The following is a 19,004-nucleotide window of genomic DNA, read 5'->3' as shown; positions in this document are numbered from 1 at the left end:
TATGGAGTAAAGTCTAAAGTATGTTTTGTTTTGTGTGCCGTTGTGTCTTACGGACAGTAAATGTGATGTAAAGTCATCAGCAGGGACTGTGCATGTATATGCGTACTTCTGTGCATGTCACCAGAGCTTGTGCATGCACATTAAGGCATCTATATGATGTACTAGGGCTACAATGCTGTGAAAACAAAGTATACTGCAGATTTTAATGCTTGTTTGGTGAACTTGATAACAACTTGCTGTATTTTCAACACAACACAAACTTTTCCTTGTTTTCTCTGGCTGAGCTTTTCATTGGCTGTTCCTCTCTCAACGCCATCCTCCTACTGGTCCAACCAACTGTCTTTGGAGAGTTACAACACAAAATAGATCCCTTTTCACTGTCCGTTCCGCTTTTGATATGTTCGATAATTTTCTTCAACTTAAGCTGAAACTCCTCGAAATTCTCCACTTCCAAAAGTGCTGTAGTTTCCGTAACACATGACCTCCTGTCCCAGGACTTACGTTCTTTCACGTTATTTTCTTTCACTTTATTTATGTATGATGTTATCTTCCTCTCCATTATGGTGTCATTGCATGTTTGTATTTTTGTTTGTTCTCCCATCAGCCCCTCCCTTGTCGAACCTGACTCCCTCCACCCCTGCCTCGCAGAGCCCCAGTAGTGGCAACTCCACCCTGTCTAAGAAAAGGCCCCCACCCCCTCCCCCCGGACACAAACGCACACTGTCTGACCCCCCCACATCGCTCTCACACACTCCGGTCTGTAAAGGTGGGCTATTGTACCTGCGGGCCATGGGCCACCTGTATACTCTGGATTTCTATTACAATTAAGTATATTTCAGTCTAATTTCAGTATTTGGGATTGAAGGTTTTACTTTCCCAAAACTTAGTTTGATAAAAACATAATTTGAATTGTTTTTTAATATTTTAAGGCAAACAGCAAGGGTCTTTCACATGATCCTAGGTCCCTATTTTTAGTATTGTTGGAAATACAATGATATAAGATTGTGCATTTCAACATTACATACTCACTGCATTATATTCATTCTCTGTTGTGTTATTAAATTACACTCAATGTCATTTTTTATATGATCACCCACGTAAAGAGGACAGTATTGTCAATAAAAGGCTCAGTCTAATGAGTCCATCCTTACTCTTTGACCTTTGCATTGAACTTTAACCCTGACCCAACCCAGTGATATGCATGATGCTTAATTTTTTTGGATCATGACAAAGTACTTCGTTGTTCATTGTTTTTAGTATATGTTAAAATGTCCAATGTGCTTTTGTGGACCATTATTGTGCATGGCTTTGTTTAAACGTGATTTTAAAAGCACGTTCTTGTTACTGAACAAGTTAGAGCTAAATGTTAAGAAATGTGTTTGTTTGGCAGGATGTTTGGGTGATTAAATATAATAAAATACTGTTGAACAAACTCTTCGTTTCAGGAAGCGATTCAACACCGCCTCCTGTCAACAAGATGTCTCCTGCGACAAACCGATTTGAGGGCATCCCGCAACAACGGTGAAGCATCATCTCAAAAGCATTTTTAAAAAAAATCAACCGACCAGAACAGCTCATTCATTGACATGTATTTATTTGCACTTTTATTAACTATTGTAGAAAGCGTTCAAGATACATCTTTTATCAGATTGTGAATCAAACCCAAAACTTTGTCGCTTTTGCAATGCATGACCATTTGAGCTACAGAAATGCTAACTCAAACTTAAAAAGTTTTTTGGAGCACATTTGAGTCATATTGAGTTTATTTGCATTAGAAAGGTCACCAGACATCACACTGTAGTTTTATATTTGGTCGTGAATGTTTTATTTGAATATGTCACTGTGTCTGTGTTATTTGCGAATGCAAAATACAATGACTTTTTTGGAAATGTGATGCTGTCAGACACTTCTTTGAGATATACGCGTGTTCTTTATTTTATTCCTAGTCTCAACACCACTAAATCTACTCTTGGACCACGGGTTCTTCCCAAACTACCTCAGAAGGGTATGTGACATGCTTTCTACATCTGAACTGTACATTAATAGGATTGAATATTATAGCGGTTAACCTTCAGATAATTTGGGATTGGAATGTATTTAATGAAATAATGTTATAGTTATTTGCTTTTCTACGGAACTGAAGTGACCCAGATACAGATAAGAAAACTTCAAAACATAACAGAGCATTCATTTCTGACTTTGCATTCTTTTTTACCAGTTGCCTTGCGTAAGATTGACACCATTCACCATCCATCAATGGACAAACCCAACCAGCCTCCTGAGGCAATCATGTTCCAGAAGACCCTGCAGAGTTTTGACACCCCGCAGAAAGTCCCGCTAGCCGACAGACCTCAGCCAGGGGATGTACCTCCTAAACCACACCCTTCAGAATTACCCCCCAAACCAGGAGAGCTTCCTCCTAAACCACAGCTGTCGGACCTTCCTCCCAAACCCCAGTTGGGTGACCTACCCCCTAAACCTCAGCTGAAAGACCTCCCGCCCAAACCCCACCTGACTGACGTCTCTCCACCCAAACCTGTGTACACTGAGATTGTACACAAACCACCTTCCGGTGAAGTCGCTCCCAAACCGCAGCCATCCGAGACCCCGACGGTTATTCATCAGGGAGAGCCATCACCTCAGCCAGTCCAGTCTAGTGAAGACACAAATGGAAGTCCAACCTCTGCGCAGGGGACGCCTGTACCATTACCTAGAAAAGTAAATCCGGTGAGGATTTTGTCTTGGAAAGATTGGTGATTCTGCTAATATTGAAGCGATGAGGTTTATTGATAGACATGCTAACACAATTTTTTGCTTTATTCCTTCAGATTAAGAGTAAGATGCGAAGGGTAAAGACCATTTATGACTGCCAGGCTGATAATGAGGATGAGCTGACGTTTGTTGAGGGTGAGGTCATCGTGGTAACAGGGGAGGAAGATCCGGAGTGGTGGGTGAGTGGAACATAAGCAGGGACGTGTTTACCAATTTGGGGGCCCTGAGCAAAGTCAAGACCCCTACACATTGTATACATTTTTCTTTGAATTGCACAGCAGCAACGAGTACTAGAATTAATAAGACATACATACATACAAATATAAACTGGATTTATTTTACAGTGAACCAAATAAAAGCACAAAATTCTCTATAAGAATAAACCTTCTTTGTTTTGGGATGAAGAAGTGTCAGGATAATATAGAATGCTTTTAGCTACAGTATAAGAAAGTAAAAGGTGCAAGATTCTTCTTTTGTAGCATTGTTTTGCTATATTCGTTAAATTAATATTAGATTTATTTTCTTTTGCTTTCTTTCGTTTTTGAGCACCGCTTTGATACCTGCGCCTCATTGCTTATATCTGAGTGTCTAAATCAAGCGTCAAACGTTTTACCTCTTGTAGCCACTAGGGGGCCCCCAATCTTGCGGGGCCCTACGCATTTGTGTGGTGGTTAACACTACTGAACGTAACCAAATGTACCCGAAATTAAAATTCTGTCACTTATTCCCTCTCACGTCTTTCATTACCTATATATGACTCTATCTTTATTTGTGCACAAAAGAAGATATTTTGAGAAATGTCACACAATGAGGGTCAATTGGGGTCATTGTTGTTTGGTTACCAACATTCTTGAAAATATCTTCTTTTTGTGTTGAGAGAAAGTCATACAGGTTTGTGACATAAATCATTATCCGTTGGACAATATAAAGCTAGACACAAGGTGTTTATATGACAGGCCTATTTACTCTTACTCATCATTATCTGATCACATTCTTTGTCTTTATCTACAGATCGGACACATCGAGGGGCAGCCAGAGAGGAAAGGCGTATTTCCCATGTCTTTTGTTCACATTTTGTCTGATTGACACACAGATGTCCTTCACCGCTTACCTCTGGCAATGGGACATACTTAACTTGGCTGCTGAATCAATAATGCAAATTTGGAAAATGGAATCACAGTGGAAAACACATCACCACCACTCAAGACAGACTGTAAATAAAGTATCCAACTGTACCGCCGTTTCTCTTTGTTCATACAGTTATACATACATCCGTTCAACACTTTTCCCGTCTTGAATACCGTTACTGTATCTTTGTATATAATGTTCTACATAAATTTGTGTGTGTGGGTTTCACACAAGGACGATTGTGTGCCTCTGTGCAAAAGTAAAAACTTGTCTGTCTGAAAAGTACTCTGCCTGCCAGCACGTCATGGCTGGGGCCAGTTTTGTTATTGTGATAGTGTCCACTGTTGACATTTATACCAGGGACCGATATATGTCAACCTATCTTCCAAATGGAATAACTGGATTTGTAAGTTTCCTGAACATCAGGATTTTTCTGTTATCTTTTCCTAATAGACCACTAAAGCATGTCCAAGAGTGAAACATACGCTTATCCTTCGTTCTTGCTATACTTAGTGTAAAATAGCCCGTGCAATGCATTAACTGTGGTCGACTTAGATGGTTTCACCCGTTATACCATATCAGTGTTTCTTCAAAAGTGGCGCTTTACTACAGACACATCTGCGTGAAGGACCAACTTCTACAAACACAAGTCACCCGTTACATTTCCTCATTTATCGTGACAAGTGTTGAAATTGAAACTTGAATACTTTTTGAATGGTTTATTCTGCAACCGTTTATAGATGTTATATTTTTAAGTAATAGGAATGTACTGTATTACAGTTAATGCTGTTATCATCCATGGATTTCCCAAACTAGGTTAGAACTTGCACTAACTCCCATTTAAGGACTAGCGCCATCAGCAGTTTATATCACTAAGACTTATGAGGGCATTATGAAAAAACACATTTATGAACACAAGAATTGCATTTTCGGTCAGGAAAGTTCAACCTTGCACATACCTAATACTCAGCATGGTTGTATTTAAAGTGTTTTTTAAAGGTGTCTTGACCGCAGATTCAGAGGACTGTGTCCACTGTCTGAACATGTACATCACTTACCATTCCACTATCAATAAAAGACTTGTTAAACTCACAGTGCACTTGAATATGGATTATAAATTTCAGGTTTGGGTACTTTGTTTTAAATCGAGGGCAAGCACAAAAATTTAAGTCAGACACACACTGAAGTGACAACTGAAATTTATTTGCAGTCCAGCAACATACAAGTTAAATGGATTTACATCATCCATACCAAATCTCATTGGGCCCCACAATCAAATCAGGCCATTACACCAGGAAGTTAAAATGAAGCCGCTTCATTTTAAAGCCAACATAAAGTTCAACGCTATAAAACTATACACAGAAATGTAACGTAAACAGAACCTCTTCAGTTCACATACCAGACTGCTGGTAAATAAGGAATTATAAAAACAAATGATCACTTCATTTTGATACTTTCGTTTTTTTTGCTTGGTCCACCTTTTCCACGGACTTGATGACCCCAACAGCGACGGTCTGTTTCAGATCCCTTGCTGCAAATCGACCTGAGAAACAAGGACAGGTTTCAGTGAGGTTACAACTTTAAAGCAAGCGTGAAGTGTTAAGCTTCGGCAACGCTCCGTAAAATGACTCAGTATTGCATTCATCTGCATCACTAGAGTAGTTCACTTTACTATGGAAAATCAATGTGGGCTTATTTTAATTATCTTTCCTACTAAGGAAAGTCAATGGGGGCTTATCTTGAAGTGAATACTTTTAAACTTTAGAACGCTGCTTACCCAAAGATGGATAGTTGAAGAAGCTCTCCACACACATGGGTTTGTTAGGCACAAGTTTGACTGTAGCAGCATCTCCAGACATTAAATACGATGGAGAGTCCTCCAGTTTCTTTCCTGAACGCCTGTCCAACTTCTCCTTCAGTTCAGCAAAACGACATGAAACATGAGTTGTGTGGCAGTCCAGTACCGGAGCGTAACCAGCCTTGATTTTACCCGGGTGATTCAGCACGATTATCTGTCAAAAAGACCGGTTTAAGATCAGAAACTAGTCAGTTTTCTTGTGTTTGTCTTCTGACTGGAGTATGACATGTACCTGAGCAATAAAACTGCTGACGTCCGATGGCGGATCCTGCTGTGAATTTCCCGCAACGTCACCCCTCCGTAGATTCTTCACCGCCACGTTCTTTATGTTGAAGCCTACGTTGTGGCCCGGGAGGGCCGTCTGAAGCCCCTGGTGATGCATCTCAATGGACTTGACCTCTGCGGTCAACTTCGCTGGTGAGAAGGTCAGAATCATCCCGGGCTTTAGGACCCCGGTCTCAATCTTGCCCACAGGGACGGTGCCAACACCTAGGAGATTAGACATCGATCGGAGATCACACACACTAAAAAAACCTTTATGGAAGCGTAGGCTTCACAATAAAGAAATCTTGATGCCCACCACCAATCTTGTAGACGTCCTGCAACGGTAGACGCAACGGCTTGCTTGCACTGCGCGCTGGAGGAAGTAGAGAGTCGAGGACCTCAAGTAGGGTTCGGCCACTCAAGACGCCTTCTTTCCTCTTGAGCTTCCACCCCTTGAACCATTGCATCTGAATAAAAGCACAAGGAGATCAGTGGATACCAAACATCCATGAGGTGAACGTAACCGCAGCATTACCTTTTGGGTTGGCGCGATCATGTTCTCACCGCCCCAACCGGAAATGGGCGTGAAAGCCACCGCACCAATTTCAAACCCAATCTTCTTGATGAACGTGGAGACGTTCTTCACCACCTCGTCGTAACGTTTCTGGCTGAACGGCGGTTCCGTAAGGTCCATTTTGTTGACGCAGACCATGAGCTGCTTCACTCCGAGAGTGTAAGCCAGCAAGGCGTGCTCTCGTGTCTGACCATTGCGAGACACGCCGGCCTCGAATTCACCTTTTGCAGCAGAAACGACCAGAAGAGCCACATCAGCCTGCAGGGCACAGAATTTGACAGGTAAACAAACCAATACATTGAGGTAAAGCAGAAGTTCCAGTTTAATAAGCTTGTAATACCTGCGAGGTGCCCGTGATCATATTTTTGATGAAGTCACGATGACCAGGTGCGTCAATTATGGTGAATGTGTATTTCTGCGTGTTGAATTTCAACAGGGATATGTCGATTGTGATGCCACGTTCTCGCTCCGCTTTTAATTTGTCCAGAACCCAAGCGTACTTAAAAGAGCTCTTTCCCATCTTAATAAAAAAAATAAATTACAGCATGAGATTAATGCAAAACAGTTCAAATAAATACCTTATGACTTTAATCCTGACCTGGGACGCCGCCTTCTCATACTTCTCGATTGTTCTGGGATCAACTCCGCCACACTTGTAGACGAGGTGACCGGTCGTCGTGGACTTGCCACTGTCCACGTGCCCAATTATGACCAGATTAATATGAATCCTCTCTTTTCCCATATTGTACGTCGTTTTGATAACTCGCAACACACTTTTCCAGGTTTGTCTCACACAGCCCTCCTTACGCGGTTCGAATCTATGGTCCAGTTAATGGTCAACGGGCCACTTATGTATTGATCGTGATGATTGAGTCCTGCTGAGATCAATAACCCGGAGGCTGCTGCTGATTGACCAATAATGACCGACAACGCCAATAATCAACCGGATACAACCAACAGCTTCTGTAACGCTTACTCATTACATCGACCGTACTAAACGTTTTTCTTTATACAAAATACCACACTATTTTTGTTTTTAAGGTACATTTATAAGGAATAGTTTTGTTTTTTAACGCTTTGGATTAAACGTTTTGAAGAGTTTGGTTCCAGAATGAGATAACTCCATTAAAAAATCATGTTTTTATTGTGCCTTCTAAGCAGTGTTGGGCAAGTTACTAACCAAAAGTAATTAATGACTAGTTACTCATTACATATTCAATAGTGTAATTAGATTACTGTACAAATTGCTATCTCCAAAAAGTATTTGATTACTTATTACTAATTACTTTCAATGTCCTACATCAACCTGGATAAGTGATTCAAGCATAGATATGAAACAGCTCTTAATTTATTCAAATAAATCATATAAAACTACATAAAGAAGTATTATTAACTGACACATATATTACAGAAAGTATTTAGTTAAATTTCATCAGAAGCAACTGTAATTAAATTACAGAAAAACTAAGAGTAATCCCTTACTTTACATTTTCAAGGGAAAAGTAATGTAATTACAGTAACTAATTACTAAGTAACTCAACACTGCTTCTAGTAGCATCAATCAAACTGCAGTTGGTTTGTTTTGATTTACGCCACTATAACAAATAAAAAATACAGCAAACTTACACAATAAAACACTATAAAAACATGGTAACATAATAAAAACGTGATTTTTAAAACCCGAGTTATCTCATTTCGGAATCAAACTCATTTATTCATTCATAAAACTACATAAAGTAGTATTATTAACTGATCAAAGTATTACAAATGTGAGAATGATATATTAAAGCACATATTTTAAAGTGAGATTTCGATGTCAATTAAATATTGCACACACATATATTACAGAAAGTATTAAGTTAAATTTCATCAGAAGTAACTGTAATTTAATTACAGAAAAACTAAGATTAATCCCTTACTTTACATTTTCAAGGGAAAAGTAATGTAATTACAGTAACGAATTACTAAGTAACTAGTTACACCCAACACTAAGTAGCATCAATCAAACTGCAGTTGGTTTGTTTTGATTTACGCCATTATAACAAATAAAAAAATACAGCAACCTAACACAATAAAACACTATAAAAACATGGTAACATAATAAAAACGTGATTTTTAAAACCCGAGTTATCTCATGTCGGAATCAAACTCATTTATTCATTCATTTGACTTGACAGTGGCTGATACCAAATCAAAATTCGACTTTATATATTTGACCAATATCCTTCCTAAAATTAACCATGCATTGCTAAATCTCCGTTGTATGGCCACACACATTTAAATATTAAAGTGCATTATGACGTAGCAGCTGGTTTCTCGGACAGTGTGACGTCAGTCGCCATTAACTTGTTGCATCGGTTTACATAACGGGACGTTATCCGTCAGGTGTGTCGTTGATGTGCAACAGCAGACGTTGAACAGCAGAGGGCGCGTCAAATACGACCGCATCAACTTCATACATATTATAAAGACCGGTGTCAAGGGTAAACGCGTACTGTCTAGTGGTCGTCGTGTACTTTAATCTTCGTCGCATTACCTAACGCCAGATGGTTTAAATTTAGTGAGCGCGAGAAGCGGTTCGGTTGAAGTGAGCGCGAGAAGCGTGACGTTTTATTAACCCGGAAATAACAGTCAGTCAGTAAAACAGTGAGAGAGAAAGAGAGCGCTACTCGGACTCAGAAGGAGAGAGAGAGAGAGAGAGAGAGAGAGAGAGAGAGAGAGAGATCTAAACCTTTCCCTCTGGAGCTTATAGCGTGGACTCCATACGTGTTTTTCAAGGCTTTGTGATAAGGGTGAGTGCTCGAGCTTTTCTTATGTCGATCGTCAGCGTTTAATCTCTTTATACTGTATGTGTGGGGCTTTACTAAGAATGCATTAGTGTCGCATGTGAGCGGTGTGCTTTCGGCACGATGGCACCCTTAGCCCTCCACTGTTTAAGAGGATATATGCTAGATAGGAACACATTAAACATTTGACAGTAGCGTGGATGTAGAGATGCACGGTTTGAAACAGTAACAGGTCATACTGTGCAATACAGGGTTAGGGGAACTGTTCTCTCTGAGTGCAAGACTTGTGCAATATTGGCAAGACCTCTTCTGATGGATTTTCTGGACTAATACATCTTTCTGTAAATATGATGGCAGTGTAAGGGTGTCCCACACATCTGTGATCCTACACGTGTGTTTTGAACGCTAGTGCTGTATAGAAAATGCACGTCTCATGGCGCCAAATGGGTTTCTGTGTCCTTGTGATGTCATGAGAGTATTTGCAAAACATTTTCTGGTACAGAAGCTATTTAGATGTGGGTTTTATTGTGCCTGCTGCTGCCCTGTGTATTTGCCTCTCTGCATTTACAGATCAAAGTCAGTGGTGTGTTGTATGTATGGCTACAGTAGCTTAGACAAATATGCAAATCAAAATTGTGTTTGTAAAAGCAGTGTAACCATAAGTGTCAGGTTCTGCAATCATCTTGCAATTTATAGAACTTCCCTTTTCAAGTTTTTCCGAAAAGTAATGTTACAGATCAGGCGTCATTGCTATTTTGGCACATAGACAAATTACTATATAGTTTATCCATAGTTTATCTATATATCCGTTTAAGATGGTATATAATCTGTATGCAACATTTATCCAAGGCGAATATTTCATGTAGCTGATATATTTCAAGTGACTCACAAATGGGAAACGATTTAACATTTTGGACCCAGTTCTGTACACATGAATCTATCACTTCCAAATGAACACCCTACTGCTGCCATTATAGATTAAACACCTTTAAATAAATAAAGCCATCACGGTCATTGACATGCATCAGCTCGGGTTCACACAGATCGATTAACATTTCGTTGCGTGTCCTTCCTTCTCCTTTTATGGTATGTAGGTGAGGTCTGGAGTCAGCATACAGGAAGACTTTGACGTGGTGATTTCTGACACTTTCTATTGTGTCGGCCCATATGTTTTCAGTCAAGTCTGGTTCTTAGTGTGGTTTGTGTGAGCGGATGCTGCGTGCTACACATGATAGATTGTCTGTTGAATACATCAGATATAGTGAATAGACCATCATTTAAAGCATTTTTTTAATGGCAGTTAAAGAGAAAATGTAAACATTTTTGGTGGTCATAATTATAAACCTTAATTGCAATAACAATATACTATAATATAGCTCAGCATTTGATGTAATGGATCATAAATTATTACTGGACAAACTGAAATGTTATAAATCTACTTCTCATACCGTACAGTTGTTTAAAAGTTACCTGTCTAATAGGGAACAATGCGTATTTTATAATGGAAGTTATTCAGATGGGAAAGAATTGCAATGTGGTGTGCCTCAAGGAAGTTGTGTGGGCCCTATTTTTATTTTCAATTTTTATCCATGATCTTCCTATTGTTTTTAAGTGTGCAAACTGCAAAGATAGTTATGTATGCCGATGATACAAAATCATGTTTTTCAGCAACATCAATTGAGCAATAGTCTACGGTTTTGAATAAGGAACTACAATTGGTTACAAATTGGGTGTGGAGAAATGATTAATTTTAAATGTGACAAAAACGAAATGTATTGTGCTTGGTTCAAGTTTAAAATGTAAAATCAAAACACAGTTAAAATTGTCAGTGAATAATGTGCATATTGAACAGGTAGAGGAAATCGGATTGATTGACAATAGACAGCAGGTTGAAGTGGTCGAAACAGATTTGTTTTACCACAACAGTGCACTGCTCAAATTTGAGAAACAATGGTTCTTACTCATTTAGATTATTGTCCAGTAGTGTGGTCAAGTGCACCAAGTAAAGATTTGAATAAGATACAAGTAGTCCAGAGCAGAGCTGCACGACTCATCTTAAATTGTAATCGAAGGGCTAATATAAATGGTATGCATAGGACTTTAGGTTGGTTATTGGTGAAGGATAGGATGATTATGTCTTTGCTTTTTGTTAGGAATAATTCTGTGTCTAGATTGTCCTGTATTGTCAACTTATAGATAGTAGTGCAAGTCATAATTTTAAGACCAGGCTTGCATAAAAAGGATGTTTTTTACTTCCTGTTTCAAAAACCAATGCAAGGCAACGAACTGTAATATATAGATAAATGGAAATATGAAATGACTTCCCATCAGATACTGCATAATTTTTAAAGGGGTCAAATGACACGACTAAAACAAATATTACTGTTTGTTTTAGATGTAATGCAATGTGTTCACTCCATTTAAGGTTAAAAAACGCTGTATTTTCCACATATCATTCATATTTGTATCTCCTCTTTGCCCCGCCTCTCTGAAACAAGCAGATTTTTGACAAAGCTCATCACTTTGAAAAGTGAGGTGTGCTATGATTGGCCAGTTAACCAGTGCGTAGTTATTGGTTGAATGCTGCAAGCGTGTGACGGAAATGTAACGCCTCTTACCATATTTAGACCATCAGGTTCCAAAGCAATTGTACTGAAAGGTACGCCCACCTTACTTCCGTATATGTTTGGGGGTCTTAGTCAAATCAAACCACGAACTGATGTAGATTTTTGGGGGTGTGGTTAGTAACACAAGGCTTTCACGCAGGTCTGGGTGAGCGTTCGCTTTTAGATAGAATGCATCTTTTGTTCCGACACTTTAACTTTTGCAATTTTACGTGTCTAGTATATGCGAGTGAAACTTATAAAACACCAAAGACACAGAAAAACACATGACCCCTTTAAAAGTAAATGAGGTTTAAAAAATCTTTAAAGCAATATTTAATAACACAATGTATTACTAATAGTTAGTTTCTATTTTTTTTACCTTTTATTGACTTGATGTTTATAGTTTTTATTTGATGTACTTTTGTATTTTACACCCCAGGAAGAGTAGCCACTATGGGATCCAAATAAATGAAAAACTACAAGAATATAGACATTTCAGTTTGCATTAAAAAGTTTATTCTGTCATCTTTAACTGACCACCCCTTTGTTATACTTAAGATAAAGGATAGAGAAACACAGGTCAAATATTATACGGACTATACATTGCTATATGTAATAATAAATAAATTAAGCAGAATGTTACATTTTAAAGTTATACTAAAGGTGCCAAATAATACATGTATACAATATGTTAAATTGTTCTCTTATATCAACACATAAGGTATGTGGCTTTATTAAAGAAGTAGTTCACTTTCAAAATACATTTTCATGAAAATTTACTCACCCACATGTCATCAAAGATATAGGGGTCCACCGATTATCGAACTGGCCGATTATCGACGTCGATATTAAGCATTTTTTCGATAATCGACATCTGTCATTTTAAAAGCCGTAAGTAATTTAATTTAATGCGCTATTCGGCTTTTATGCAGCCAAGGATTTAGTGTGAGTCGTCGGAACACAACACTTTAGGCACTTCCTAGAGCAATGCCCGCCCACCACCCATCTGGTTTGTTAGGAGTCACAAGTCTGGCCAATCAATGCAGAAGGCTGAAGGCACCTGAAGAAATTTCTGCTAGTTCAAGCTGCTTCAGTGATAGCGCATCAGTTGACGGAATAGGCATTTTCACATTTTTTTAAGTCATGTGAATCCCAAATACAAACCATTTTAAAGCATTTTGTACTCGCGTGCCCTCAAAAGACGATCTTCAGTCAGTGCATTCAGGCAATGCACGCACACAAGGTACGATTTTGGTCATACAGATAAGACTAATACATGATTCAAAACTGTGATTGGTCTACTTTTATTTGTGTGTATTCATTATCTACACAATGTTTTGCTTTTGTAAAAGAATGAAAATATACAGGCTGTGCTTTCAGTCGTCTCTCTGGGCGTGCATCTTTCTGAAACGCGTTATTAAAACAGATTTAAAACTTCTAGTACTCATCATAGAAATGTAAAGCATATGTCTAAAGAAAGCTTGAAGTGTCAACTTTTAAATGATCTAATTAATATTTAAATGATCCAATTCATATTTATATTTTTGGATTATGTACTATGTATGAAAGTAAAGACAGGTGCAGTTTCCACATCAGCTTGTTATTTGATCACATCTTTGCGCAGAGCGCTCTTTCACATGATCCGCGCCAGCCCCATTCAATGGCACAACAAAACAGCAATAATCTTCATTAAATATGTTAATTGAACTATTGTTTGTTTGTTTCCTTAATGTTTACCATGGTGTTACTAAAGTAAACATGTAGTAAGCGTGTTTTCTGGGCAAAGTTTTTGTCAGAGCTCTTGTTTTTCTTAATTTTGAACATATTTTTCAATTTTACACCTGACATATATATCTGTTCAAAATAAAGCTTCAAATGGCTTTAAATGATACCAGACGATGAATAAGGGTCTTATCGTGTGAAGCAACCGGTCACTTTCTAAAGAAAATAAAAATGTATATTATTTTGTTTATATATACTGATTAAATATGTATTCTGCTTGTTTTGAGTGACTGTGTGTGAAAGAGTGGTGCAGTTGCGTGTACTGAACCTGAACGCATTGTGCTTGTGAAGCTTTCAGAGAGAGTGTTTCACTGCATGAGGACACGAATAAATAAAATAACACCATATGCGAAAAACACCAAAATAAAAGTCTGCTAAACTTAAACAAACGCTCTGTGCTGTGTCCCGTCAAAATAAGTTGACTAGTTGTTTAAACGGTAAGAAGGCTGGGTCAAGACAGGCCAAATAAATAATATCTGAAAAATTATAAAGCTCAAAGTTCAATGCCAAGCGAGACCGAAGCCAGCTAGCATGCTAATGCTATACTAATGGTGTTCAGTTAACTATCAAGTTTATTTAAATAACAAAAACAGGTTTATTGAAATGGTTTCAGATGGAGGGATGTTCTGTACTTCGAATTAACACTTTGGATCATGGCAGGCAATGCACACATGGTTTCTGAATGTTCAACCATGTGGGGCAAACATTGTGGGACTGTATGCTTTAAGGACACGTCTTAGATCAGGTTACTCAGTCACCAATATGTCGAATCCATCAAGTTGTGAGATATCTCACGTGGATGTGATAGGTGTCTGCATCTGTTTGATAGTTTGAGAAAGAGGAACGTTTTTAAACCTGTCAGGAGCTCTTATCTGGAATGACACATTTTATAAATATGTTTCTGCTTCTGACTCATGGTTTAAAACATCAGCTTGCTGTTTGTTTGGTGAATGTTTCTTTATGTCAGATGATAGTCCACAAACGATGTCGAGAGGATGTGGGCTTTACTACTGGTGCACCAAGAAATACCTCTTTATTTGGACAATGTGAAGGACATGTTCACTGTTAAAGACCCCCATGAAAACATTTGACAGGTTTCTCTCCTGTATTGACAAATTTTAAATAGGGAAGTTTGTGCCAGACATTTTAAAAAGGTATCCCCTTAGCTAGTAGTCTTCAGTGTACACAGCCCACACAAAGCCACTTCCTTTACAATAAATTGATGGTTGACAAAGGAAATCAAGTGTTAGTGTGCAACCGAAGGCATTATTTGCTGTTAATATTTACAGTAAAATTGAAGGGGAGGTGACCAATAATTGTATACGCCCATATGTATATGAGGAGTCATTGCTTTTACGTCAAGAATATTTATGGTGGGTTTTCCCAGGATGAATGCAAATATTTGTGTTTGTAATTTGGGGATTTTTTTATATTTTAAGGTTAGTGAATGATTGGTTGGGTAAAATTCACAAAAGATTGTTTACATTTGCGGTGGATATAGTATTTGTACCAGATTAAATATTTATATTGTCTGTGTGTCACTTTCTGAAAGTAGTTTTTCCTTAAAGGTCCAGCGTATGAAATTTAGCGGAATCTAGAGGTTGTGAATTGCAACCAAAGCCTCACTCTCCCCTCCTTTTCGAAGCACTACAGCAGCTGACACAAGACAAGAATCTTGTCATGTTTTCACATCTTTGCCGAAGGAGATAAAGTTTTTACTTTGTTTGTCTGTTTATGGCTACTGTAGAAACAACATTAGGAATTCCATGCAAGGGGACTGGCGGTATATGTATATAGAAATAGCTCATAGAAAACATAACGCCTTATAATGTAAGGTCTTTATACACCTCTGAAGACATAGTTATGTACAGTATATTATATTTCAATTCTATCAATAGATCCTCCAAACAATTATACACTGGACCTTTGAAGGGATAGTTCACCAAAAGACAAAAAATCTGTCATCATTTATTCGCCCTCATGTCTTTCAAAACCTGTATTTGACACAAAAGAAGATATTTTGAGAAATGTCTCGGTGGTTTTGTGTCCATACAATAAAACTCAATGGTGACCGATGTTGTATGGTTACCAAATTCTTCAAAATATCTTCTCTTGTGTTCTGCGGAAGAAAGTAAGTCATACAGGTTTGGAAGGACATGAGGGTGAACAAATTATGAAACAATACAAATGTTTGGGTGAACTATCCCTTTAAGGCCATTTGCCACTACAAGAACAGCATTTGTTTACTTGAGCCATACATTTTAGATTATTTAAAGAATGCTGAATTACGCGTATGGTTAGTGTTTTTTTATGTTGGTGTTTGGATACTAATGAAATGTTAAAATATTAAAGGCGTATGAAGTGTACTGTATAGGTCTGTTGTTTAAAGAATGCTAACCTGTAGAATTTGCTTATGAAAGACGTAAGGAAGCTGATTATAATTTTTAATCTTCACTTTGAAGCAACTCACCAAGCATGATGATTTACAACACTTTGACCTTTACCACCATTAGATGATATTCCAAATGAAACTTTAAAACGCTTCAACAAGACCTATATTAAATATTAGAGTTATGAGGTAGTTTATTTATTAATTTTGCTACTTTAAAGACTAATAAAATATTGTATTATATTATGTAGTTACAAATAAATATAAATAATATATATTTAAATAAATTATTTGTGAGTGTATAATTTCTTTGTGTGGGACATGAAGAAAACAAACATATGAATTATTTGCAGCTTGAAAAATCGTCACCCAAATTTTATAATGGTGTCAGCGCTAATTTTGTGTTATATAAGCCTCAAATCAATGTTTCTGTGGCCTTTAACTCACCTCAACAGTGTCGTTCTTTAAGTTAACCTCAGGTGATCTCTGTCTTGCAGCTGCATGTAAGGTTGTACATTCATAATGTCATGTCTGCACATGTTATTCACTAACACAATTGAGCTGAGCAATGCAATTTAACTTGATTAAGCAATAAGCCCCAAGAAGCAATGGGTTACCGAGGTATTTTATAACAGGTTAAAACTCCGCTCAGCCAATCAGAATCAAGGACCGGAACTGACCGTTTAATAACATGCTTTTAACGTTTCACTTTTTGTTAAATCTAAAAAAAAAATGTGCACCCTCTGTTCTACTATTGCAATCTTAGCTTTCATATTTACGTGATATAAATCCCTTAGCATAATCCATCATGTTATATAACCTTCTCTACCTCCGAAAGGATTTTTTCAAACAAAATAGTATTAGCCATATCCAGAAATGATCATAGCCTATTTCTCCCAATCCTGTTAAATCTTAATAGACAATATCTACCCTTGTTCCCATATGAATTCAGTTTCAAGTCTATCACGTTTCAGATATTAAATGCTTTGAAAAGGCTTCCAAGTATTTTCTAATCTGTTTTTAAAGAGGTTTTTTGCAAATGTACCAAATTACAAATTATATCCAGTGATCATGTGACAATTTTAAGATTTCCATATGTAACTTTATTGTTTGGTATCAAGAAGGCCATTTTCAGATTTCACTTCATTTGTGTCACTTTGACACTCCACATAAATTGTCAACCCACTGTTTCCGCACCCAGTCGTCGTCATGGCGAGGATGGCTGAACCGGGCAACAGGCACAGATGACTTGGCAACAGTTGGGAAGGAAACCATACAATATCCATCTGTTGCCTTTAACATGCCAATCTTCAGTCAAGCAGAAGGGTTACAGAGAGAGAAATGGTTGTAAATAGTGCCCACAATAGAGAGAACAGTAGTTTATTCCAGTGAAGTCCCCAATAGTAATGTATGTAATGAATTTGTTTGGTTTGAGGGGCAAATTCAGAGTCTGTGTTAAAACCAGGATGTGAGTCAAGCTTGTCTGATTAGTCACCTTATGACCATTCAGTGGTAAGGCATGGACTGATTTTACTGTATCTAGTCTACCTCAGGGGCTTAACATTTTCCTTTTACTCCAAAAGAAAATGTACTCTTCTGATGTTAACCAACCGCAGCCATGTTAGGGACTTAGTTAGATCTTTGCATTTATTTTTCTACCTTAAAGACACAGTTCACTGTACTCCTGAAATATCACACGTGTCTCCAGTATGACAGCACTACACTCCCTTTTTAATAACACAAGTTAAATACTCATATGCAAGTGTTGACCTACCTACTGATCTCAGATTAGGTTTAATTGCTTTTTAAAGGGATAGTTCACCCAAAATGTTTTTCCTGAATTATTCAACCTCCAAACTGGTATCATTTTTTTGTTCTGTTGAAAACAGAGGAATAAATCTGGAAGAATGTTAGCAGCTGAGATTTCTGGGGCACAATTGACTACCATTAATGGTTGTCAAAGGTGCCTCAGAACTGTTTGTAATATTTTCTTTTGTGTTCAACAGAACAAAAATGATAAATAAAAATCTGCTATGGTAGTCAATGGTGCCCCTTAAAAGTCAGTTGCTAGCATTCTTCCAAATATCTTTCTTTGTGTTCATCAAAACAAAGACATTTATTCAGGTTTGGAACAACTTGTGGGTAAGTAAATGTTGACAGAATTTACATTTTTGGGTGAACTATCCTTTTAAAAGACTGAAACATCATGTTTATTGGTCTTCATCTTTGTAGCCTCAAATTTAAATATACCCGCCCATCCAGATTGTGTCATGGGTTTTGACCACCCAGTCAGGTTTCATACTGCATCACCATATTATTATCATTTGACTAAATATTAGTTTTACAGAAATTACAGTTTGGATTAAACCAATTGCTCTAGTTGTTTAAAAGAAGGTCTTCTTGGTTTTGAGTGTAACATTTCAATTTCATTAGATATATCTTGGATACATCTCAAAATACCCTGTGTATAACAAAGTACCAGGGGTAAATCCAGATGTCTTCCAACCACATTTGACTAGAAATAATAATTGTTTAAATAGGTGTCTGTGTGGCCACAATTGTAAAATAACACTTGAAAGTGAATGTTAATAAAAACGATACTGTATTGTATATGAGGGGTCTGTATGTTGGTCACGTGGACACAATATAGACTGATTGTTTTTGATCTTGCTTTTGTCAACTGCTTCTCTCCAGCCCATCCTCCTGTCTTATTTTACTGCTTTAGTCCTGACAGCAACCTATCTCTCTGCCTCCGATTTGCATTTGTGTAGGACAGGGCAAACAGTGCAGTAGGGTGTGGGGGTAAATACAGGGGTTGAGATGGCAGCGAGGAATGTTGTTAGAT

The 19,004-nt window shown here is 37.7% G+C and overlaps 3 protein-coding genes across 8 annotated transcripts in view; 2 read left to right on the top strand and 1 right to left on the bottom strand.

Moving 5' to 3' along the window:
* The window catches only part of asap1b (ArfGAP with SH3 domain, ankyrin repeat and PH domain 1b), a 58,050-nt gene extending 53,058 nt beyond the window's left edge, over nucleotides 1–4,992 (top strand). For 2 of the 4 annotated variants that reach the window (XM_056738123.1, XM_056738126.1), the window contains 6 exons: nucleotides 605–766; nucleotides 1,446–1,521; nucleotides 1,947–2,005; nucleotides 2,219–2,727; nucleotides 2,829–2,951; nucleotides 3,784–4,992. In XM_056738123.1, the coding sequence (XP_056594101.1) occupies nucleotides 605–766; nucleotides 1,446–1,521; nucleotides 1,947–2,005; nucleotides 2,219–2,727; nucleotides 2,829–2,951; nucleotides 3,784–3,858 (1,004 nt within the window). In that variant the 3' untranslated portion in view covers nucleotides 3,859–4,992. The remainder of the gene's footprint in view (nucleotides 1–604; nucleotides 767–1,445; nucleotides 1,522–1,946; nucleotides 2,006–2,218; nucleotides 2,728–2,828; nucleotides 2,952–3,783) is intronic. The other 2 variants (XM_056738125.1, XM_056738124.1) reach the window with 1 other exon arrangement.
* A 157-nt stretch (nucleotides 4,993–5,149) lies between these two features.
* eef1a1l3 (eukaryotic translation elongation factor 1 alpha 1, like 3) lies at nucleotides 5,150–7,698 on the bottom strand. The gene is made up of 7 exons (XM_056737898.1): nucleotides 7,195–7,698; nucleotides 6,937–7,116; nucleotides 6,558–6,854; nucleotides 6,339–6,489; nucleotides 5,991–6,247; nucleotides 5,678–5,912; nucleotides 5,150–5,443 (listed from the first exon to the last, which is right to left on the bottom strand). The coding sequence occupies exons 1-7, from the start codon at nucleotides 7,336–7,338 to the stop codon at nucleotides 5,343–5,345; spliced, it is 1,365 nt and encodes a 454-aa protein (XP_056593876.1). The 5' UTR covers nucleotides 7,339–7,698; the 3' UTR covers nucleotides 5,150–5,342.
* The window catches only part of fam49bb (family with sequence similarity 49 member Bb), a 45,706-nt gene continuing 33,441 nt past the window's right edge, over nucleotides 6,740–19,004 (top strand). Inside the window, exon 1 of one of the 3 annotated variants that reach the window (XM_056737900.1) lies at nucleotides 6,740–6,877. The gene's annotated coding sequence lies outside the window, so the exon portion shown is untranslated. Of the gene's footprint in view, nucleotides 6,878–8,897; nucleotides 9,389–19,004 lie in introns of those variants that run through there. The other 2 variants (XM_056737902.1, XM_056737899.1) reach the window with 2 other exon arrangements.

This window comes from Triplophysa dalaica, chromosome 23, assembly GCF_015846415.1.
Source record: "Triplophysa dalaica isolate WHDGS20190420 chromosome 23, ASM1584641v1, whole genome shotgun sequence".
NCBI classification, from domain to species: domain Eukaryota; kingdom Metazoa; phylum Chordata; class Actinopteri; order Cypriniformes; family Nemacheilidae; genus Triplophysa; species Triplophysa dalaica.
Note: the sequence above shows the minus strand (reverse complement) of the source record. Positions and strands in the feature narration are given on the sequence as shown.